The sequence below is a fragment of the Marmota flaviventris genome, chromosome 7 (assembly GCF_047511675.1).
Source record: "Marmota flaviventris isolate mMarFla1 chromosome 7, mMarFla1.hap1, whole genome shotgun sequence".
Lineage (NCBI taxonomy): Eukaryota > Metazoa > Chordata > Mammalia > Rodentia > Sciuridae > Marmota > Marmota flaviventris.
This window is the reverse complement of record NC_092504.1, coordinates 5,488,200-5,512,550: the sequence shown is the minus strand read 5'-3', so window position 1 is coordinate 5,512,550 and position 24,351 is coordinate 5,488,200. Positions and strand designations below refer to the sequence as shown.

General features: G+C 52.8%; 1 protein-coding gene across 1 annotated transcript in view; it reads right to left on the bottom strand.

Moving 5' to 3' along the window:
* The window catches only part of Crmp1 (collapsin response mediator protein 1), a 66,013-nt gene that overhangs the window by 15,240 nt on the left and 26,422 nt on the right, over positions 1-24,351 (bottom strand). The window contains exons 4-6 of the mRNA XM_027937088.3: positions 21,864-22,028; positions 10,935-10,996; positions 9,230-9,310 (exon numbers count right to left, since the gene is read on the bottom strand). Coding sequence (XP_027792889.1) covers positions 9,230-9,310; positions 10,935-10,996; positions 21,864-22,028 — 308 coding nt within the window. The remainder of the gene's footprint in view (positions 1-9,229; positions 9,311-10,934; positions 10,997-21,863; positions 22,029-24,351) is intronic.

The following is a 24,351-nucleotide window of genomic DNA, read 5'->3' as shown; positions in this document are numbered from 1 at the left end:
ACAAGCCTGGCTCCACCCCCACATCTGGCTCCGCCCCACAAGCCTGGCTCCACCCCACAAGCCTGGCTCCGCCCCACAAGCCTGGCTCCGCCCCACAAGCCTGGCTCCGCCCCACAAGCCTGCCTCCTCATCTGCTTTAATCTCCCAGGATGTTTGAAGGAAGCAGGGTGCTGTGGTGGGAGTATGGTTTGTACCACCAACACTCGCATGGAGACTTGGTCCCCAGTGTGATGGCGTGGAGAGGTGCTGAGGTGATTAGGTCCCCAAGAGACAGGAATGCTTTTCTTGTGGGAGTGGCTGCCGCTCTCAGGAATGGCTTCATCCTTGCAAGGACGAATGTTATCAAGCGAGCCTCCCCAGGCTGTCCTGCACGTGAGCTGCCAAAGACCGGTCCCCATTCCAGTTTGCCACCCTGCACAGAGGGGCACGTGGCCCGCAGCAGAAGCTGAGTAGTTGCTGGCACCATGTTCTGACCTCCCAAAATAAACTTCTCCTCTTTATACCCAGCCTCCAATATTTTATTACCACAACAGAAAATGGCCGAAGAGAAAACCAGTACCAAGAAGTGGGGTCACTGCTATAACGATCCTGGCAAATGTGGAAATAGCTTTGGAATCAGGTAATGGTCAGAGAGTGGAAGAGTTCTGAGGAGCCAAGACAAAGACACTGTATACACTGTGTTTAGGTGACTGTGGGGACTGGGAGCAGGGGAAGGCAGGGAAGGTGGAGCCCTAGGGGACATGCTGAAGTCGTGCCTAGACCACCGTCCGTGGGCACTGGACGGTAACAGCCACTCCAGTGAAGCCTCACATGGAAATGAGATGGCCTTGGCCACCCTTGCTATGAGGGAGCAAATGTCTAATGGTGTCTGTGCCCCAGGACTCTACCCAACATGGAACCCAAGGCACAAACGAGAATTTCTGGCTGAAGAATTTTCTAAGCCAAATTAAAAGGAGCTGTGAGGTTCCTTAATCTCAATCACTAGGCTGAGATCAGGAAGAAGAAAAAGAAGCTCTTTAAAGACTGAATTTATCACTCTAAAGGGAAGAGAGCATAAAAATTTGGAAAAATCACAGATCATGTGACGAACAAAAAGCAGGTTGGAGATGGCAAGTGTGGCCCAGCTCCGAGACTGGCACCAGGAGAGGAGGGAGGTGCCCAGCCAGACCTCGGGAGGGCCCAGAGGGATCTCAGAGCTCTCCTAGGATTCCCCTCAGCACAGGCTCGAACGCTAGGCCCTTAATGGCAGCAGGGGTGAGCCGTCCAGGGCAGCACTGGGCCAGCCAGGGCTCAATAGGCCAGTGTGCTCAGGCCACCGCTCCAGAGGGTGCAGGTGGCAAGCCCTGGGGTCTGGTGGTGCTGACTCTGCAGACGTGCAGAGTGCAGGCTCTGCAGGGTCACAGTGCTCCTGGGGACGTCAAAGACGAACCACTGCAGGGCCCGGAGGGAACCGGCCTCGAGGACTGAGTGCCGCAGAGGCTCCCCACAAGGCAATGCCCAGTGAGCCTTGGGAGGGGGCCTTCACCTCTGGATCCTGGCACGGAAGTGCCAGTGGGGACCTGTAACATGCCTGGGAAAGGCACGGGCACCTGGCCAACCCCAGGGAGCAGCCACAGGGCAGAAGGGACTGGTGTGCCTAGGAGAGGCGCATGGAGTGGAAGACCATCTTCCAGTTTAAGATTCATTATCTTCCCTGCTGTTTTGGATTTGCTCTGAGCCAATGACTCCTTTCTTAAAAATAAATAAATATATATACACACACACACACACACACACATACATATATATAATATTACGTATATATTTTATATATAATTATATATGTGTATTACATATATAAATTTTAGTTGTAGTTGGACACAATACCTTAATTTTTTACTTATTTATTTTTAGGCGGTGCTGAGGCTCGAACCCAAGACCCCCAAGTGCTAGGCAAGTGCTCTGCCGCTAAGCCCCAGCTCAGCCCCCGTTACTCCTTTCTTTTGGAGCACTTCCACCTTGGGGGCAGCAATGCTGACCCCGCTGTGCCACCTGTGTCACCACTGGATCTTGGAAGTGGAGGACTGGGTGTTGATTTTGCAGGCTCACAGCTGGAAGGCGCCTTGAGCCTCAGATGACCGGGTTTTAGACTTTGGAGTTGATGTTGACAAGTTAGGGCTCTGGGCTAGGGGACAGGGTGTATTTCATAGGTGAGGGGGACACAGGCCGGGGCAGGGCCAGAGTGCTATGGCTGGAACATGGTCTGTCCCTCCACAATTGGAGCTGAGGATTGGGCCCCAGTGTTATGGTGTTGAGAGGTGCCAGTGTGACCCGGTCACTCAGGGATCAACACTCTCAGGGGTGGGCTCCCATCTCTTCTCAGGGAGCCGGAGTGGTTATTGGGAGAGCGGCCTTTTATACAACAAGCTGGCACCTCCCCTCGGACTCTCTTGCATCTGTGCTCCTTCCACAGGCATCTGCTGCCCTCTTCCAGTTTGCCGCCACCCACAGAGAGTACACGGCTGTCCTCAGAGGCAAGCAGATGCTGGCATCATGCTCTTGGAACTTCAGAACAGAGAGCCAAATAAATCTCTTTTCTTTAAAAATTACCCAGACATGGGTATTCTGTTACAGCAACAGAAAATCAATTGAGACACAGGGCTATAAGAAATGAGCTTCAGAGACCACTGTCCATCCTTCCAATCTGAGTCTCCCTGAAGGCTGTCCTTTGGAAAGAAATATGGGATTCTGGTATTACATGGATGCTAAAATCAGTAAGTTCTGAAGGGGAGCCCAACTCCAAAGCTGGCCATCCCTAGGACTGTGGGCAAGTTGGCCACGCTCTCTGAGCCTCAGTTTCCTGCACACTGGAGTTGACAGTGTTTGCATTACAACTGTGAAGGTGAGGGGGGAGATGGCCTCACCAAGCACCTGGAGTGACACCACTGCACAGGAGAGCTGAGCAGCAGCAGCCCCTAGTTTCCATCTAGGCCCCTCTCCCTGGCATCTGTCTCTCTGGCAGGAAAACCCCACCTTGAACTTCCCCTATGACCTTGAAATGCCTCCCCAAGCCGGTGGCCCAGATTCAACCCCATTGCTCCAGGTTTCCTTGCCCCGGGAACACTTTAATGACTCTAGAAGACAGAACTCTTCTTCTCTTTTTTCTCCCTCAACATTGCCAAGATGCCCGGGTGCGGCTGCCTAGTTCCACTTGCAGTCTCTGGGTCATCACTCCTGGACACACCGCTGCCACGACTCTGGGCCCACTGACCATGAAGAAATCACAGTCTCGACTGTGCCTCTACGGTTATTGAGCTCCAGTTGATTATAAGAACATAAATTAAAAACAATTTCAAGGTCTGATGCTGGGGTGGATTGAGGCAAACTGTGGAATAATTGCAGCTACTGAAGATGATGTTTATGAAGCATTTTTGGAAACTGTTTACAAAACAATTTTATGATACAGAGAAATCCCTACACTAAATAGTTTAAATGTCAGTTACTATTTCTGTTCAAAGGAGAAAAGACCAGGAGGGGAGGGGAGGAGGAGGGGAGGGGAGGAGGAGGGGTGGGGAGGAGGTGGGGAGGGGAGGAGGAGGGGAGGGGAGGAGGAGGGGTGGGGAGGAAGTGGGGTGGGGAGGAAGTGGGGAGGGGAGGAGGAGGGGAGGGGAGGAGGTGGGGAGGGGAGGAGATGGGGAGGGGAGGAAGGAGCCAGGGAGAAACAATGGGAAGAGGAGGGCGTCTAATCTTAAAGGGCTGAGCATAGGTGTTATTTTCAGTTCTCTTCTGACCCTACTCAAGTAACAAAAGATATACAAAAATCACGCATTAAAAAATGCAGAGAAAATTGAAGGCATTCCCTCTAAAATCTGGAACAAGACAGGGATGCCCTCTCTCACCACTTCTGTTCAACATAGTTCTCAAAACACTGGCCAGAGCAATTAGACGAAAGAAATTAAAGGCATAAAAATAGGAAAAGAAGAACTTAAATTATCACTATTTGCAGGTGACATGATTCTATACCTAGCAGACCCAAAAGGGTCTACAAAGAAACTATTAGAGCTAATAAATGAATTCAGCAAAGTGGCAGGGTATAAAATCAACACGCATAAATCAAAGGCATTCCTGTATATCAGCGACAAATCCTCTGAAATGGAAATGAGGACAACCACTCCATTCACAATATCTTCAAAAAAAATAAAATACTTGGGAATCAACCTAACAAAAGAGGTGAAAGACTTATACAATGAAAACTACAGAACCCTAAAGAGAGAAATAGAAGAAGATCTTAGAAGATGGAAAAATATACCCTGTTCATGGATAGGCAGAACTAACATCATCAAAATGGCGATGTTACCAAAAGTTCTCTATAGGTTTAATGCAATGCCAATCAAAATCCCAACGGCATTTCTTGTAGAAATAGAGAAAGCAATCATGAAATTCATATGGAAAAATAAAAGACCCAGAATAGCAAAAACAATGCTAAGCAGGAAGTGTGAATCAGGCGGTATAGCGATACCAGACTTCAAACTATACTACAGAGCAATAGTAACAAAAACAGCATGGTACTGGTACCAAAACAGGCGGGTGGACCAATGGTACAGAATAGAGGACACAGAAACCAATCCACAAAACTACAACTATCTTATATTTGATAAAGGGGCTAAAAGCATGCAATGGAGGAAGGATAGCATCTTCAACAAATGGTGCTGGGAAAACTGGAAATCCATATGCAACAAAATGAAACTGAATCCCTTTCTCTCGCCATGCACAAAAGTTAATTCAAAATGGATCAAGGAGCTTGATATCAAATCAGAGACACGCCGTCTGATAGAAGAAAAAGTTGGCTACGATCTACATACTGTGGGGTCGGGCTCCAAATTCCTCAATAGGACACCCATAGCACAAAAGTTAATAACTAGAATCAACAAATGGGACTTACTCAAACTAAAAAGTTTTTTCTCAGCAAAAGAAACAAAAAGAGAGGTAAATAGGGAGCCTACATGCTGGGAACAAATCTTTACTCCTCACACTTCAGATAGAGCCCTAATATCCAGAGTATACAAAGAACTCAAAAAATTAGACAATAAGATAACAAACAACCCAATCAACAAATGGGCCAAGGACCTGAACAGACACTTCTCAGAGGAGGACATACAATCAATCAACAAGTACATGAAAAAATGCTCACCATCTCTAGCAGTCAGAGAAATGCAAATCAAAACCACCCTAAGATACCATCTCACTCCAGTAAGATTGGCAGCCATTATGAAGTCAAACAACAACAAGTGCTGGATGTGGGGAAAAGGGTACACTTGTACATTGCTGGTGGGACTGCAAATTGGTGCAGCCAATTTGGAAAGCAGTATGGAGATTTCTTGGAAAGCTGGGAATGGAGCCACCATTTGACCCAGCTATTCCCCTTCTCGGTCTATTCCCTAAAGACCTAAAAAGAGCATGCTACAGGGACACTGCTACATCGATGTTCATAGCAGCACAATTCACAATAGCAAGACTGTGGAACCAACCTAGATGCCCTTCAATAGACGAATGGATAAAAAAAATGTGGCATTTATACACAATGGAGTATTACTCTTCATTAAAAAATGACAAAATCATAGAATTTGCAGGGAAATGGATGGCATTAGTGCAGATTATGCTAAGTGAAGCTAGCCAATCCCTAAAAAACAAATGCCAAATGTCTTCTTTGATATAAGGAGAGTAACTAAGAACAGAGTAGGGTCGAAGAGCATGAGAAGAAGATTAACATTAAACAGGGATGAGAGGTGGGAGGGAAAGGGAGAGAGAAGGGAAATTGCATGGAAATGGAAGGAGACCCTCAGAGGTATACAAAAGTACATACAAGAGGAAGTGAGGGGAAAGGGAAAAATAATACAAGGGGAACAAATGAATGTCAGTAGAGGGGGCAGAGAGAGAAGAGGGGAGGGGAGGGGAGGGGAGGGGGGATAGTAGAGGATAGGAAAGGCAGCAGAACACAACAGACACTAGTATGGCAATATGTAAATCAATGGATGTGTAACTGATGTGATTCTGCAATCTGTATATGGGGTAAAAATGGGAGCTCATAACCCACTTGAATCAAAGTGTGAAATATGATATATCAAGAACTATGTAATGTTTTGAACAGCCAACAATAAAAATAAATAAATAAATAAATAAATAAATAATGCAGAGAGAAGACAGAAAGTTTTAGAAGCTGGCGAGCAGATGCACAGAGCCCTGGAGCTGGTCACTGCCTTGGGTCGGCTGGGAGGAGCGCTGGAAGGCCCCTGGGGGCTCCTCACACACTGGAGGGAGCGGAAAGCGGGGCACCAAGGAAATCTAGAAAAGCCGGATCACACAGATCCTAGAGCTCAGCAGCCCCACTCCTAGGTATATATCAACAACACGTGGACCCACGTTCAACAAGACTCCTCGAGAACACTCGTGGATGTTTTATACCTAACAGTCCCCAATTTCGAAATTGTCCAAATATCCAACAACTAAAAAATAAAATGTGACATGTTCATGAAGAAGCAGAAGCTAACTACACAAGAGGAAGCTAGCCCTGAGCAACAGAGAGCAGGCGTGAATGAGCACCTGCCACCACTGGGTTCCATGTCCATGAAATTTAACATCAAGCCAAACTCAGACGTGAGTCGTGGGCAACTTCCAACATGGCGCCCGATGATCGCGCTTCGGGGTTTCACGGCCTGGGGGTGCCCTCCCTGTGAGCGTGGGCTGATTTAGTGAGCAGACTGAGGCAAAGGATGCACGTCACCTCCAGAGTTAGGTTGCAAAGTCTCTGGCCTTCCCTTCTCCGTCTTTCCTTTGTTCATTCTGAAGACAGCCAGCTGCCACACGGTAGCCATGCACAAGGCAAGAACCAGGGCCGTCTCTGGCCTGCAGCAGCCAAGAGCAGGGGCAGCAGTCTGACAGTCTGCAAGAAACCGAACCCTCAGCACCACCCTCTGCCCCAGTGGGGCCAGGAGATGCCCACACCTGGACCAACACCTTGGTTCAGCCTGGGAGAGGCCTGAGCCACGGACCCAGCCACACTTGCATTCCTGACCCACAGGAAGAGGAGAAGACAAATGTTGGTTGTTTCAAGATGCAGGCTGAGCGCTGGGTAAGTTTTTCTGCAGCCATAGATAACGAACACAGATTTAGGGACCGGAGCAGAGTGTTAGTATAACATTTACCTAAAAATGTGGAAGTGGCTTTGGAACCAGGGAGAGGAGGTCGGGAGAATTTCAAGGGCATGACAGGTGGCCTTGAGCAGACTGTTACAGAGATGTAGACTTTGGGGACACTGCCTGTGAGCTCTCGAAAGGAAATGAGGCAATGAAGGAAGGGGGCCCAGGCTACGCAGCAGCAGAGGCTCCGCGCTGTCTTCTGCAGCCCTGGGGAAAACCCCATGGGCTGGGTCCAGCTGAGGAGGTCTCCCACAAAGTGTGGAAGGAACTGCCTGGTTCTTCTCACATGGGAGAGACTAATGGGGAGAAGAACCGTGCAATCAGAAAGAACCAGGCCAGGTGGGGTGGTGGACGCCTGCAATCCCAGAGACTTGGAGGCTGAGGCAGGAGGCCTGCAAGTTTGAGGCCAGCCTAAGCAACTTCGCAAGGGCCTAAGCAACTTGTGAGACTCTCCCTCAAAAAAGGGCTGCAGGATGTGGCTCAGTGGCTGAGTGACCCTTAGGTACCCAAACAAACAAATAACCACAAAAAATATAAATAACAACTCATATCATGTACGACCACAAGAATGGGATCAAAATTGGAATGGGTTGCACTCCATGTAGGTAAAATGTGTCACAACACACCCTACTGTCACGTATACCTAAAAACACTAAGTGGAAAAAGAAAGAAAGAAAGAAAAGAACTGGGACATTTGAAGAGCTTGGGAATTCACAGCTCTCCAAAAGCAAAAGATCCAAATTAAGGAATGGCTTCAGAGCCCCTCTCAAATTCAGGATATTGCCAGATAAATAACTCCTGATTCTCCAAGAGTGTGATCCCACAGACTTTGTTAGAATCCATAAAGATGAGGGCGGTGCCTCCAAGCCCTAGTCAGTCGTAAAGAGAAAGAAATCCTCTGAAGAGCTTCCCGTCGGCGGTGCCCTCAATCAAGCAGCAGGACGCGGGAAGTTCAAGGTGCACTTCACAGGGGGGAGGAGGGCTTACCTGGGAGAAATGGGTGGGGTCTTTCCTGTGAGGCAGTGAACCCCGCCCAGGAGGCCACAGGGTTTTGAGGGGACTACTTTAGCAGAACCCTGGCAGCTCAGATGGCCTGGCCCAAAGGCACGGGAACGGAAGGCAGGGAGCCCCAGATCTGGCCACACAAGCAAGGCCTCCCGCCTGAGAGGATGGAGAGGCGCAGGAATGGCCGGCCGAGGTGGAGCTGAGAGCCAGGAGACCTGTCCCTGGGTTAGGCTCCCCAGGCCTTCAGACCAGAGGCCCCAGCAGGGCACCTCCCAGCCCAGCCCAGCCCAGCCACCCCAACAGTGCCGAGGCTCCCCCTCCCACACCCCACCCGCCCCCTCTCTACCACCTCTTCTCTCTCATGAGAGCTGGGGAGCAGGGCCCAGCTGCCCACCTGCCGTGTCCTCCTAAATCCCACAGCCAGAGGGACCCGCGTGTGCTCCCGTCTCCTCCTCCCCCAAGTTTTTGTGCCTGTTTCGCACCAGAGGACAGACCTCAGACCCCTGTAAGCTCACTGCACCTCTGTGAGGTGGGAGCTTCGGGATAAATAAGGCTTCATGGGTAAGGCTGTCTGTCACCTCAGGCCACATGGCTGGGACATGCAGGAGGCAGGGCTGCAACTCTGCTCCACTCCTCTGCCCCCTCCCAACCCCAAGTCAACGAGCAATGCCAGCCTCTGTGTGCATGGCCCTGGCACCCCACACGTGAAACCCCAATACCCCCAGGTGTGCGAGGCCCCGGCACCCGTAGGTGCACAAGGCATTTTTGTTGGGATTCTCACTTGCCCTTATGCACACCCCTCAAGGCCACCAATGGTTAGGTCATCCCCACTGCATGTTTGAGGAAACCGAGTCTCAAGAAGCAACCTGGCCTGCCCATGGCCACACTGCTGAGAGTGTGGGTGACCGTGTGTCTGAGACGACATCCGTTCCTGGCCTGGCCTTTCACTGTCCAGTCTTCTCACTAATCAAGCCAGGAGCCCCTCCTGTGGACCCTTCTGACGGGGGTGGGGGGAGACTAGGGGCAAGGACAGAATTGGCACCACTCACCTGAGCTATCAAGTCTCCGTTTTCCGCGTGGACCAAGATCAGAGCTCCCAGCCCCTTGAGGAAGGTGAAGGCTTCGTAGAGCTGAGGAGGGACACGAGGGGTGGGTGTGAGAAGGGAGCACCACGTGCACAGTGGTCCGCGGCAGCAGGGGTGCTCCACTCCCCACTCGAGGAGAGGCGCTTCCCTTGGCCCTGACGCCTTCCAGACCTGAAAGCAGGAGCTGGGGTGAGGCAGAAGCTACGGCCTGGGGACACCCCTGGTCTCCTGTCTTGGGCCTCCTCCCGGCTGGCCCCTTGGGCTGCCTGTGCTCCTGGGGACAGCTGGTACAGGGCAGCCCTCTTTGGTTTCACGGCGACTGTGTACCTGAGCCTGCTCAGCCTGTGCCGCAGGAGATGTGTGATTCTTTTCAAAAACTCCAGCACCTGCCGTGCGGGGAGGGAACTCTGAACTCCGACAACAGAGGCTGGGCCAGCATCGTGCCAGTCCACCAGGGAGGCCTTGCCCCTGCCTGACATCTCCCTACCCAAGAAGAGCCCGCCCTGCTGAGGATCAAGACCACCAAGCTCCCTCTCCAAGACACCTGAATCTCAACTCTGTTCTCCATGAACAAGACAACACCCAGGAGTACCCTTATGGATTCAGACAGCAGGTAAGGGGGACTCCTGGGGGCTTGAGGGGCTTTTGAGGACCCTGGTCCAGAGGCCACAGGACTCCATCCATGCCCAGGGCTTCAGTGGAACCAGTGTTGGACAGAAACAGCTGAGAATCAGCTACCTGGTGCATCACGTGCCCCTCTTTCCACGACAGAACCAACCTTCAGCTTTCGGAACACCCTCTGCAGGCTGCAAAGGCCTCTGGGCATCCTGGGCAAGTTACTTTTCTAACCCCCCACGTGCATATTTGAAGCCTGTTGTCCATCTAGCTCCAGGGCAATAAGGAGCGATCACCTCCCAACACCTGGGTCGTGCCGTTGTGCGTCAGGCACTGTCCTGGCAGTTCTCCTGTCTGCATCACTCAATCCTCCACAATCTCCACCAGGCAGGTGCTATTATGAGCTTGAAGCCCAGAGAGGCTGGGAAAGTGGCTCCAGGCTGCACAGCAAGGGCCAGGCTGGCTCTACCGTCCATGGCTCCCTGTGCCACACTAGCACGCAGGGAAGAGGGAAAGGAGAGGAAACCAAGCCAAGAGATCCCACAGTGAGGAAGTCCAGGTGGCTGGTAAGCAGTCCCCTGTCCCTGCAAACAGCTTGCGGCAGCACCCCGCTCTGTTGCTGGCACCCACATAATGACAGAAACCGGCAGGCCTGAGGCTTTGCATCTTCTGGATGAGAAAACTGAAACGAAGTGACGTGCCCAACATCTTGGGTTGGCTTGAGGGAAGCCAGGGCCAGTGCCATCGTCCCCAACCTTGCTCAAGCCAGCGCCAGCCAGGAGCTTCCAGGAAGCACATTTCCCGAGCCCCTCTGCCCGTGCGCCCAGCTCTGCAGGCTAATGGCACTGAGATGCGCCAATATGAGGAACCATCGACCAGGGCTCCTGTTCCACTCCAGAGTCAGAAAGGAACCCAGACCTGAGGGGCGACTGCACTTAGTGCCACCAGCAGGGCCTGAGCCCCGGCCTCCCTGCCAGCCCTGACTCCTCTGTCCTGTGCCAGGTGACAGGCTGGGGTGGCCCAGAGCTGCCAGGTGAAGAGGAGTGGGGCCTACCTGGCTGTCGGACATCTGGTAGAGGTCCTTATACGCCATGTAGACTTGGAAGGAGTTGACACCTGTTACAAGATAAGAAGGAAGAGAGAAAACGCATGTCGAAGAGAAAGAAGCAAGCTCTCCCACTAAACCATGATCCCCCGCGCAGCGGAAGCTGTCAGAGAGAAGCCGCCACAGGGACCGCTGTGAGGGCGGCCAACAGGGAGCCGAGCGTGCAGGTGAAGGAAGGGACAGGGAGGCAGGGGAGGGGGCAGAGAGAATGAGACCTCCAGACATTAGAAGTAGCAATGCAGTAAAGCAGAAATTATGAATTAGTAAGCTGTGGCCAAATTAACTCCTATACCCTGGCACTTGTTCCCAGAGCGGGGATATAGGGCAGCGCTGTCTTAGGTTAGAAATTACCACTAAAAAGTCGAGGTAGGTTTGACTCGTTACAAATGGGAACCTACACGTTAGTTAATTCTTAAATACTTCAAAATAAAATAACAAAGAACCAACATGATAAATATACCAGCAACAAATTTAACAGCTTTTTAAAATCAAGAGACAGTGGTTACTTTGGGGGAAGGAGACGTCACTGCAAGGAGGAAGGAAAGAGCCTATGGGACGGCTGGCAGAGCCCCACTTGTCTGGGGTGGGTGAGCTCGGAGCAATTCGTAAAGTCACGTGTTCATCTATCTATTCTATTAAAAAAGACCAAAACAAAAGCAAAGGAGCCAAAAAACAAAATCCAAAAGCAAACTGTTATTTTTGGACATTTTAAGAAGAAAGCTCATGCCTGACTAATAAAGAAAAGATTCGGTTCTCAACCAAACCTCCAGAATCCACCAAAGCCAGCTCTGCTCCAGGCTCCGTGTGGGCTCAGCTCTGAGGCAGCAGGAGCTCCTCTGGGCGGTCAGCTCGCTCACCCGTCCTCCAGTTCTCCTTTCCTCCTCTCCTAGCCACACAGTAACCCTGGCAACAGCCACCTTCACGCCATGTGACCCTGAATCACATCCAGGGCTGAGTACCTGGCAGACGCTAGGCTGAGCCAGGAGGGACTGGACACCAAGGACACCTGGATGACCTCTAACACGGAGACAAAGCAGGGGCCAAGCCAAGAGAGGTCCAGGGGACAGGAAGGGCACAGCTGGCTCATGGAGGAGGACGAGACAAGCAGGGAGGAGAGGCCTCGGCACAGGGTCCTGGGCCCGTCTCCAGCACTGAGGCAAACCTGCTCCCCCGGGCCCAGCGCAGCTCCAGGAGGACCTGCTGTCTCTGGGTCACACTGGACTCTCCAGCAGTACCCCAGTCTCCCTCCCACAGGTCTTCCTGCAGCTTTTGACAAGATCATGTGCATCAAGACACTCAAGAGGAGAAGCAGGAGCATCTCCCCCAGGGGTCCCGGAGCCTTCTCCAGGGAGTGCTTATGTTCTCACCCAGCACATCGCTACTGAGTACCTCTGTGTGCATTCTAGAGCTAGACACTCCTGTGGACAGGCAGGCTGGGCCTGTCCGCCTTCTGGTGGGAATGATGGGCAAGGGGCAACTACATCGATGATCCTGCCAGGCAGAGACGTCAAGTCTGTCATGTCTTGGGAACTCACACAGCTTTCACGGCAACTCCCATCGAGAATCAGATCTACCTCCCACCCTAGAACCTGGGTGGTCGCACGACTTGCTCTGACCCACTTCACGAGTTCCTGGCACAGGCCACAAGGACTAGCCACTGGCCCAGCTGCCCCAGCAGAGGCCGAGGCACAAACAAGACAGGTGTGAACAGCAGAACTGTCCAACTGAGCCCCAACCAATGTGCCCACCCACGGAGCTGGGAGCAAATGAACAATAATTGCTGCCTTTCATTACCTGTGGTACCGCTGTGGTTTGGAGGTGAGGTGTCTCCCAAAAGCTCAGGTGTTAGGCAATGCAGGAATGCGGCTGAAATGATTAGGTTATGAAAGCTGCCTCACCAGTGGATTGATCCATTTAGTGGATTAATCATCTGAATGGACTTCTGGGTGGTAACTGTAGGCAGGTGGAGTGTGGCTGGAGAAAGGAGGTCACTGGGGCATGTCCACGAGGATTACATTTTGCGCCTGGATCCCTGTCCCTCTCTACTTCTTGGCTGCCCTGAGCTGAGCCGCTTTGCTCCACCACGCCCTTCCGCCATGATGTTCGCCTCACCTCACCCAGAGTAACGGAGTCAGCCAGCCATGGACTGAGCCTTGACACTGTGAGCCCGAGGGACCTTCTCCTCCTCTAACTTGTTGGGTCAGGCACTTTGACTTCAGGGGAAAGAGCAGAGTGACACAGATACAGCAAAAAAGCAAAAGTCACCATCTCAACCATCTGAACATGGTTAAGTGCTGTTGAGGGGCATTAAGGACACACAGTCCTGTGCAGCCATCATCACCATCCACCTCGGGAACTCTCTCAGCTGTCCCCGTTAAACACTAGCTCCCCACCTCCCTCCCTCTAGCCCCTCTCATTCATTCCCATCTCTGTGAATTCAACTACTTTAGGTGCTTCCCATAAATAGGATCCTGTGATATTTGCCCATGTGACTGCATCATCTCACTGGGTGTAATGCTCTCCACTGCTCGTCCAGGCTGCAGCACGTATCAAAATCCCCTTTAAGGCTGCGCAATATTCCTCCACACAGTGTGAACATTTTGCTCATCCATTCACCGGCTGCTCCTACCTCTTGACCGTCGTGAACAATGCTGCTACGAACATGGACGTACAAGTATCTCTGAGCGTCTGCTTTCAGTTCTTTAGGGTACCTATCCAGAGGCAGAACTGCTGGATCACACGGTGACTTTATTTTTAACATTCTGGGAACCCACGTACTGTTTTCCGCAGAGGCTGTACCATTCTACATCCCTCCGCAGGTGCACAAAGGGTCTCATTTCGACACCTGTCATTCTTCGGTGTTTTTTTAATATTGCACCTGCCCTGAGCGTGACGTGGTGTCTCACAAAACGTGGTTTTGCAGTTGCAGCGTTTATAATGCAGACTCGCTGTACAGAAGCTGGTGCCTAGGCTGCGTCTTGTGGTGGCCAGAACCTAAAACATGTGGCAGTGGTTTGGGGACGGCTGGTGGGGGGGACACAGAAGAGTGACAGGAACTACTGGCAAAGACTGGAGAAAAGCAAATGAACCATGAGCAGAGTGAATGGGGGTGGCCTGGACTAGGGAGCAGCAAACTGGAAACATCGCCGGGGGGGGGGGGGGGGGGGGGCGCGTGGATAAAACGTCCCCAGGGTAATAGAACGCACTGTGAGTCTAGCTAAGATGGTTTTCAGGAATCATGTTTAAAGCGTCACAGGGCTTCTGTAAGCTGTGCACGACGAGGTTCAAGGCAACGGCGATGAAAGGGGACCAGGGTGAGGAAGACAGAGGGAGCGTTCCGTCTGCAGGATTCGGGGGCCATGCAGGAGGCCCACAGAGGCTGAGCTGGACTCAGGACTGCTTCCCGTCTCTGCCCGACCAACCCACAGGCAATTCCCAGAAGTGCAAAATGTCTTCAGGGTCAAGTTCCTCACTTCAAGGGTGCAGCTACAGAGCAGCTGGCAAGCTTCCTCCACTAGACAAAAGGGCTTCCAAGACTCCGACAGATCCTGTCGGCACGGTGGCCGTCACCTAAAACAGACTGGACTCCAAAACCATCTCCCCAATGCAGTGGATTAGAATCATACCTTGGAAACCCACAGAGTTTTTAAGAAGGTTGTATCACCTTCTAAAAGACACTGGGACGGGTCAAAAGGAAAGGGGCCTCTGGGCTGCCAACCTTCTGTGGGTACAAAAGGCTGGGACAGCGGCAGATAGGGCGCAACAGAGTGAGGTCGCGGTGGAGGCTGCCTCTGCAGGACAAAGGCCAGAGTCAGGCAGCGCCTAGGACCCGCCGGGCTGGCAACTGTTTTAAGCCTTGGGGTCGCAGACGGTCTCTGCCACGTATTTTTGTTATTGTTTGATTGTTTTGCTTTATTTAAAAACCTTTAAGAATGTGAAAGACATGCCCAGTTTCAGGGCAGTGCAATGGCAGTCCATGGCCAGATTTGACCCCCGGGCTGTACAAAATTTTGTTGGTCTCTAGACTTGGGCACTTCTCCCAAGGAGGACAGCTGGGCCCCGGGGGAGGAACTTCTCAAAATAGAGTGGAATAGGTGGACTGAGCAGTATGTGCCCAGCTGGATTCCAGAATGTCTACCCATCATGGCAAAAGGGGCCCCCATTTTTTCCCCTTTCTAAGTAAAATCATTCAGCATGCCTAGCCTGTCCCTGTGCCTGTCCCTGTCCACCAGTGCACGGTGGCTGTGAGTAAGGTACAGGCTCTGAATCAAGAGCAGCCACAACCCAGGAGCTCCATGGCAGCCTCTGGAAATGACAAGGTCGGGGATCTGGATCTTGTGCCATCACTGGATGACACTTCTGGGTTGCTGGAGGGCAAGAGCATTCTGCACCTGGGAGGTACACAGAGTAGCCTGGCTGCGGCCCTGCCCTGTGGTAGACGAGATGCCATCATTCTCAGGTGCTTTCTGTCAGGAGGCGAATCCCTCCTCCCACCCCGCTAACCTGGGCGGCTCTTGTGACTTGCTCTAACCACTGCAGTGCTGCCTGAGCCCCAGCTGAAGCTGCAAGGGCCCTTCAGCCTCTCTGCCTGCTCTTTTGGAACACTGCCCGCTGGGAAGGAGTCCTAGAGGGCCACTGGAAGATGAGAGATGGTGCATGGAGCCACCCAGCAGTCCCAGGTGAGATGCAAATGCTCACGTGAGCCTGGGCAAGATACGAAAAGCTGCTCAACGGAGCCCAAACTGCCAATCAACAGAATATTAGCGACTGCTGTCTTAATCCTGAGATTCGGGGTAGGTTATTACACAGCAAGGCTAGCTGATACACAGAGCAGCATGATAAACAATGAGAATCCCCAAAGAAAGATCCAGGAGGTTCATGCCAAAGAGCATGATACCACTGCCCTTGCACTGCTGCTCCCAATAAGCAAGTATCTGGCCCCTAGGAGGCTCCCAGGCACCACGAGTTCCTTTCCTCTTTACTACAACTTGCTTCTTCACCTCTTAATGACTTCTAAATTAAAGACTCTCTTTTGAGAATGAGCTGCTGCTGACATCCATCAAAACTGAAGATTAATATTAACAGTGGTTGAGGTCCGCGACTGAGAAATAACTTGCAGGACTTCTTCTTCAGTGGTTTATTACAGTAAATTCCACCCCAAGGGACAGCCACTCTCCCTGCCAAGTCCTGTCACCACCAACTCCAGAGTGACTCCCCTGGCATCTTGAGATTGCTAAAATAAGCCGGGGATCGCTGAGTCTAAGGACCAATGCAACCACGAAGTGTTGGCTCTCACACCCCTGCAGAGCTTGTCCAGGAGGGAGGACGGTGGAGCTGTCCATCAGGGGTCAACATGCAGTGTAACGAGCACCAGGGACTCAGATCAGGGGCTGGTGGCAGCCTGGATGGCTGGGGAGCTGTGCCCTACACAAGGGCTCCTAGCAGAGGAAGCGCCCAGCAGAGCTGAAACCCAGCCTGAGCCCACGTGCCCAGTCTGTGCCCTGAAAGGTGCCTGCCTGCAATTCCCAGACAACAAGAGCTACAACAGCTCTGTCACAGACATCTGGGTTCCAGTCCTGGTGCTGTGTGACACTGAAGAAGTTGTGCCTCTCTGGGCTTCAGTTTCTCCATCTCTAAATAGAGACAGCTGTAACTGGTGTGTCTCCCGCACTGCTCACACTGCCCAGGTCTGGGATCAACATGCGGTGTCCCCCAAAAGCTCATGTGTGAGACAATGCAAGAGGTTTACAGGAGAAAGGATTGTTTTGGAGAGCCTTAACCCAGGCAGGAAATTAACCCCTGATGGGATTAACTGCTGGTGGCTGAAGGCAGGTGGGGTGTGGCTGGGGAGGCGGCGTTGGGGCGGGGCCTTTGGGGCTGTGTTCTGTATCTGGGGAGTGGATCCGCTCTGCTGTCTGACCATCACGTGAGCCGCCTCCCTCTGCCACACTCTCCCACCAGGATGTTCAGCCTCCCCTCAAGCCCCAAGGAATGGAGCTCAGTCTATGGACTGAGATTGCTGAAAATGTGAGCCCCCAAATAAACTTTTCCTCCTCTAAAATTGTTCTGGTCAGGTCTTTAGTCACGGCTGTGAAAGAGCTGCCTTAGCAGAAATTGGTACCAAGAAGGTCACCACTGCCGTGTCTAACCTGACCGTGTGGTTCAGAAGGCTTTGGAGCTTCTTGAATTGGTGGGAGGATTTAGGTGTTTAGCAGTGCAAACTGGAAATGCTTTAGACTGTTATAGGGAGAGCTTAAAGGCCGACTCTGGGGGTAGCTCAGAAGACCAGAAAGCCACCAGGCCCAAGGACAGTGAAGACAGGGCTCAGGGCTTAGAGGAGGAGGAGGACTCGCGGTAACTGGACTGGAGGCCACCTGGGGCATGTTCTGGCTGAGAAGTCGTCTGAATTTTGCCTGTGTCCTGAGACTTTCTTTGGGTTAATTTTAAAGTTGATGGGCTTCTTAGTCTGGCAGAAGACATTTCTAGGCAGCAGAGCGTCCAGGCAGTGGCTTGGGTATTGCTGGTGGCTTTTCTTCAGGAGCAGAAAGCAGAACAGAAAGATCTGAAAAATTAGGACTTGAAAGGTGGGAGTAAAACTGGGGCTAAGGAAGCTGCACTTGTTAAAGACTTTACCCAAACGAAAGAAGTGCCAGAGATTTTGCCCAGAGACAATAAAGCAGACGGCTTGAAGGCATCTCAGGAATGGGCAAGATCACATCCCTCTCAGACTCAAGGGAGTAAAAGTACAAATTCTCTTGAGAAGAAATGAGTGGGGAATCCATGCACAAGGAGGCCTGGGAAGTCGTGTGTGTGTGGGTGTGTGTGTGGGTGTGTGTGTGTGGTGCTGGGGACTGCACCCTGGGCCTTGTGCACGCGAGGGGAGCCCTCTACTCACAGAGCCCCTAGGAAGGTCTTCCCACATGCTCAGCTACCAGGCACTCAGGCGGCGGCAGCCGGGGTCCCTGGAGGCTTGGCTACTGCTGAGATGGCAGAGACCTGGGCATCGACCACAGGGTGCAGGTTCTGCAGGAGAGCAGGGTGCTGGAGTGAGGGGTCAGGGCGGCCTGGGATCTCAAAGGAAGGCCTGGGAGGCCAGGCAGAGTGCAGCAGGGTCAGAGCCCTGCAGCCACCCCCTGGGAGGGCAGTGGGTGGAGATGTGAGGAGGAAGGCAAAGCTGCAGGAGCCGAGCAGACAAGCCCACAGAAGGCCACCTGGGCTGCCAACAGAAGCTCATGGCCATCTCATGATGGCACCATCCACAGGCATGGAGCCACACGGCCCCTGGGCAGAACCTCACCATGCCCTGTGCTCCAGATGCTGGACACAGAACTGCAGGACCTGTTGCCCAGCTGGATTCCAGTCTTGCTTGGGTCCCGTCCCTTCTTTCTGTGCCCCTGTGTTTCTGAATGGAAATGTTTAGCCGGTACCTTTATGTACTGGATCCTTGTAAATCACTTTTGACTTGACAAGAGCTCGTGATGTGAGCGTGCCCTGGGTCTCAGAGGAGACTCTGGACTTGAACTTTTGGGCACTCCTCTTGGAAATGGACCAAAGGTACTCTGCATTGTGAGGGTCACGAGCTTCTGGGGGCAGGGGAGGAATGTTATGGTTTGGATGTGACGTGTCCCCCAAAACTTATGTGTGAGACAACACAAGAAGGTTTAGAGAAGAAATGATCGGGTTGTGAGAGCCTTCACCCAATCAGTGGGTTATTTCCTGATGGTATTAACTGAGTGGAAACTGCGGGCGGTGGGGTGTGGCTGGACGGGGAGGAACTGGGGTGCCCTTGGGGTATGTATTTTGTATCTGGAGACTCTAGTTTCCTGATCCACACGCAGGCTGCTTCCCTCCACCACACAATTCCACCACGGTGTTCTGCCTCACCCCAGCCTGAGGAATGGAGCCCAGTCTGTGGACTGAATTGTGAGCCCCCAAATAAACTTTTCTTCCTCTACAACTGTTCTGGCCAGGTCTTTTAGCCACAGCAGTGAAAAAGCTGACTAAAACACCAGGTGTCCAGAATGGTGGACAAAGACGCACAGACACACAACAGAGCGCTGTTCAGCCTTGACGGAAAGGGAAACCCTGCCCTTTGGGACAGCACGGATGGAACTAGACGTCACTATGTTAAATGAAGTAAACCAGGCACAGAGAGACAAGCCCACAGACCACACCCTCAGGTGACCTTGCAGCAGTTACAGAGAACAGTTTTGCCAGGAACTGGGGTAAAATGGTGAGATTTTGGTCAAAGGACACAGAACCTCAGACAGGAAGCATCAATTCTGGAGGTCTGTCACCCAGCGTGGGACCATAGTGGATAATGTATTATGTACTACAGAGTTGCCAAGGGGATAGATCTTGAATGCTGAGCAGGTGAGGTGGTGGACATGGGAACTGGGCTTCGTGCCAGAACTAGAGAAGGCAAAAATCCTCCCAATCCTGATTTTCGGAGGGCCTATGGTTGGTGATGCTGTATGAAGGAATGCAACAGCCCTGCCCACACCTTGGCATTAGACCTGGAAGACCTCCAAAACTGTAAGATCACACCTGCATGTTGTTTAAAGTGTGTGGCTTTGTTGTAGTAGCAAAACAAAACTAATACATACTCCTGTGCTGCAGACTCACCTCAGCCTCAGTGTTTCCTGTCCCCAGAGCCCTGAAGACACAAGTTTTCTAAATTCACCAAGAGGCAACAGTCCAATATGCTCCTCCTTAACATGGAACACCCTGGAGGTCTAGAGAAACACACACTGCCCGGAATGACAGTGAAAGTCACGACCCATGACACAAAGCCCTTATCTGGGCCGGCCCGATCTAGGCACCTGTCACATGTCCTCTCATTTCACCTTCAAAACAACCTTTTAATTGCCTCCATGTACTCACAGGGGAAGTGGGACACTTGAATGAGTGGCCCAGGCGAGACAGGTCCTGAGTGGTGGGGGATGGCTCTCCATATTTTATTGAGTAAGGAAAAAAAAAAAACATAGTGCAGAATATAATGCATATTAGAGTTCCGTTTATATAAAAACTATATATACAGTGTCTATACATATGCAAGTAGTATATGTATAATTCAAAACTCTTTGTATCTCTATATATAAATATGGAAACTCTAGAAAGTCAAATTCCAAATTATCACTTTTAATTTTAGACACTTCCACGTTGTTTCGATGAGCAAGTACGAATGCTGAGACCGAGATCTACAGAAAGCACTGCAACACTCTGAGACACTCACACACCTGGAGGGCACCTGGGGACCAATCAGGGCTCCTCCTTGAGGGCACCACCCAGGGGAAGAAAACGCCTCTCTGCAACTCCAGAGGGCAACGCCACAAATACCAGGAGCCCAACAGATGTCCCTGCCCGAGTGGAGCATGGCACCGTTCCCCACAGTGACATGCCCCAGGGATCCCGCCCAGCCCTCTCCACACTCCTCCTGTCCCTCCACAGCACATCCACGGCCAGGCAGTAGAAACTGGCGTGGTGATGTCCATGGGGATGACGTGGGAAACTGCTCAGGACCTCAGGTTAGGTGAGGAAAGCAAGACAGGACACGTGAACGTGCTTGGATTTCGATTCTGCGTGGTCACCATGGGGGTCACAGCAACCACAGGGAGGGACAACGCCCTCTGGACAGAAGGTCACATGGCATCACAGAAGGACACGAGGGGTCTCACACACAGAAAGTGCAAATAGTGACGAAAGAGTGTGCGGAAGACCTCAGCAGCCGCACCCTGCAGCCACCAGCAGCAGGGACTCCGCAGACACGCAGGCAGACACCCGGGCAGACACGCGGGGCCGGGGGAGTGTGGGTGGGCACACTGTGCAGGTGGTCCACCTGGCCAGAAGGGTCATGATCTCAAAGGTGACAAAACTTTTGACTTTGTGATTTCCACTTCTAAGAATCCAAGAAAATAATTAGAAATTCAAATACATGCTAAGAAATGAAGACGTCCACCGTAACACAATCCATAATAAACCCAAGGGAAACTAAAGGCCCAATCTAAAGAAAGTAGCTAAGCAAAGTAGTCACTGTGTTCCACATGAGGGTCATTAGAAAGTCGCTGATGCAGAGCAACTCTGCTCCTAAGACCCCACGTGAGAAGAAGAGAGAGACCCCAAGACCAAGGCTGGAGCAGGCAAGGAACGCTGGGAAGCCGCGGGCCGGGAAGGAGGAGCCCCACCTGGGACACCCGGAGGAGGCAGAGAGTGCACACGCCGCTTTCCTCCTCCTGACTTCCCCATGGCCGATGTGCTGAGTGACCGTGCCTTCACGAGAACACACGGCACACTCCTCCACACCCCTCGAAGCCCCTCCACCCGGGCTGCCCCCTCCAGGCTGGGCTCTCCTCCACCTGCTCCTCACTTCCTGTCTGTGCAACTGCCTCCCCTCCACACCCTGTCAGAGTGCAACCCCACAGAGGGAGTCACGGGGGACACACACGCCTCGCAGAGCTCAGGGGCTCTCAGAAGAGCCAGACAGAAAACCAACATGCCCCCAGGAGACCCAGGGACCCGCTTTGGAGGAAGGCAGCAGTTCTGATGGAGATGTGTGGAGGTGACTGCGGAGCTGGGGCAGGAAGGAGGGGAGCATGTTACAGGCAGAGAGAAGGACACTCCTCGCAGGGGAACAGCTCGAGCAAAGGCCCAGCAGTGCCTGGTCGTAGTGCAGGGGTGGCACCCAGGATGGGTCATGGCCCTTGCCTGCCAAGCCACAGAAACTGGGCCTGGGGACAGCCTGCCCACTGTCCCGGCGGCAGCGTGCAGTTCATGACGGGAGTCACAGAAGATGTGGAGAAAGGGTTTTAGCTCCACGTTTCCCCTGGATCCACCAAGAAACCAGGGATTCCAGAGCCCCGTTCTGGGGCTTTAACTGACCTTTGTCCTGAACCAGCACCTCCAGCTCCTCCCGAATACCATCGTACCAGCTTGTGATGTCCACATGGAGGGAGTAGTCACAGCAGGACTTGGTGTCGGCCGCTTCATGCCACTTCTCAAAGGAAGTCAGCAGGCTAGACCCGGGTTCAGGAACAACATGGTCAACTGGGACAGAGAAAAGTGTGTCATGATGCTTAGGACCCACATTCTCCCATCTGCATCACCTCCATCACCACCCCACACCCCATCAGCATCACCCCACCACTGTTACCATGACTACCACCACCTCCATCACCCCATCAACCCATCAGCATCACCTCACCACTGTTACCATGACCACCATCACCTCCATCACCCCCACCACCCCGTCAGCATCACCTCACCATGTTACCATGACTACCACCACCTCCATCACCCCATCAACCCATCAGCATCACCTCACCACGTTACCATGACCACCACCACCTCCATCACCCCACCACCCCCTCAGCATCACCTCACCACTGTTACCATGACCGCCATCACCTCCATCACCCCCACCACCCCATCAGCATCACCTCACCACTGTTACCATGACCGCCATCACCTCCATCACCCCCACCACCCCATCAGCATCACCTCACCACTGTTACCATGACCGCCATCACCTCCATCACCCCCACCACCCCATCAGCATCACCCCACCACTGTTACCATAACTACCATCACCTCCATCACCCCCACCCCTCATCAGCATCACCTCACCACTGTTAGTTACCATGACCACCATCACCTCCATCACCCCCACCACCCCATCAACATCACCCCACCATTGTTAACATAACCACCATCACCCCCATCACCCCATCACCCCCTCAGCATCACCCCACCACTGTTACCATGACCACCATCACCTCCATCACCCCCCATCATCCCCATCAATGCCACCCCATCTCCATGATTATCATCCCATCCTCATTATGGTCAGTGCTGTCACTGTCACCATCATTGCACAACCTTCACCAATGGCATCTTCACCCCCACCTTTAGGCTGCACCACCATCGTGACCACCACCGCCATCACCACCATCCATCCAATGCTCACTACATGCACGACAGCAGCACAAAGGATTTATGAACACCTTGCTTAAGCCTCACAGTCATCCTAAGGAGTGAAGGGTAACAACCCCATTTGGGCCAGGTGCAGTGGCTCATGAAACTCAGGAGGCTGAGGCAGGAGAATTGCAAGTTCAAGACCAGCCTCGGCTACTTAGCAAGATCCTAGGCAACTTAGCAAGACCCTGTCTCAAAATAAGAAAATATAAAATAGGATGTGGCTCAGTGGTAAAGCACCCTGGGTTCAATCCCCAGAAGGAAGGAAGGGAGGAAGGAAAAACTGAGGCTCAAAGGGGGCCAAGGGCTTATCCAAGGTCCCATAACTGGCCAGAGGTAGGAGGAGCCTCTCGGAGACCTGACAGACTTCTGATCTCTCCACTCAGCAGCCTTGGCCCAGAAGGTCTCTAAGGGCAAAGGAAAGGCAACCTTGTCCCTCTTTTTCAAATAACATCTAAAACCTAAAGTAGCTCAAAAAGGCGTGTCTTCAACCTCGGCTGACCTCCCCTGCCGCTCTGGCTACGGCCTGCTTCTCTCTGCACACAGCCGGCCCCTCGCCCGGCGGGACGTCATGAAGATGGCCACAGACAGCAGCCTCTGCTCCCTCCTGCCTCCCTCCCGTCGGAGGCATCACATGCTGGTTGGGCCTTGGCGACCCAGGCCTGAGGGAACCCGAGCCTCTCTGTCCTCGGGTCACGGAGCGCGACCCCTTCTCCTCACCTCACTCTCCTCTGTCCCCATGCTGGCACAACCTCTGCTCTTCCTGGCCTCTCCTCTGCGTCTCCTCAGACCCCCCCTCTGCTCGCGCCTTAGTGATCACACCCCAGGCTGGTCCCAGAACCTCTCCACACACCCCTCACGCAAACTCCACTTCCTCGGAGCTGTGGAACTCTGTGCCCGCTGTGCCCTGGCCACCCACAGGGTGACTCAAAACCAAAGTGCCCCAGACCTCCTGCAGTGCCGCCCACCCGACCCCGGCCGTGGGCGACACAGGGACGTAGCATCTCAGGGTCCTTCAGCCACAGGGTGAGGGCTCGTCCCGCCACCTCCCTCCCTCCCATCCCCATGTCCACCCCATGATGATACTGCTGACGCTGCCCATGTGCCCCTGGACCAGCCCACTGCCGTCCACCACCTCGGCCAAGCCACCCTTGTGTATCGGCAAACTGCTGTGGGCACTTCCTGGCCAATCTGATCACACCACTACCTGCGGGATCCTTCCAAAGCTGCAGAGGAAACCGCACGAAATTCTCCCATGAGGCTCAGCACTGTCCCCATCCCTCCTCAGGTCTTCCTTGCAGTTCTGTCCCTCCGTCTCTGCGGGGTGCAGAGGGCCTTCCCTCATCTCCACTGTGAGAGCTGTGCCCCCCAGGACTCTGTGCGCCCTTCCTCCTCC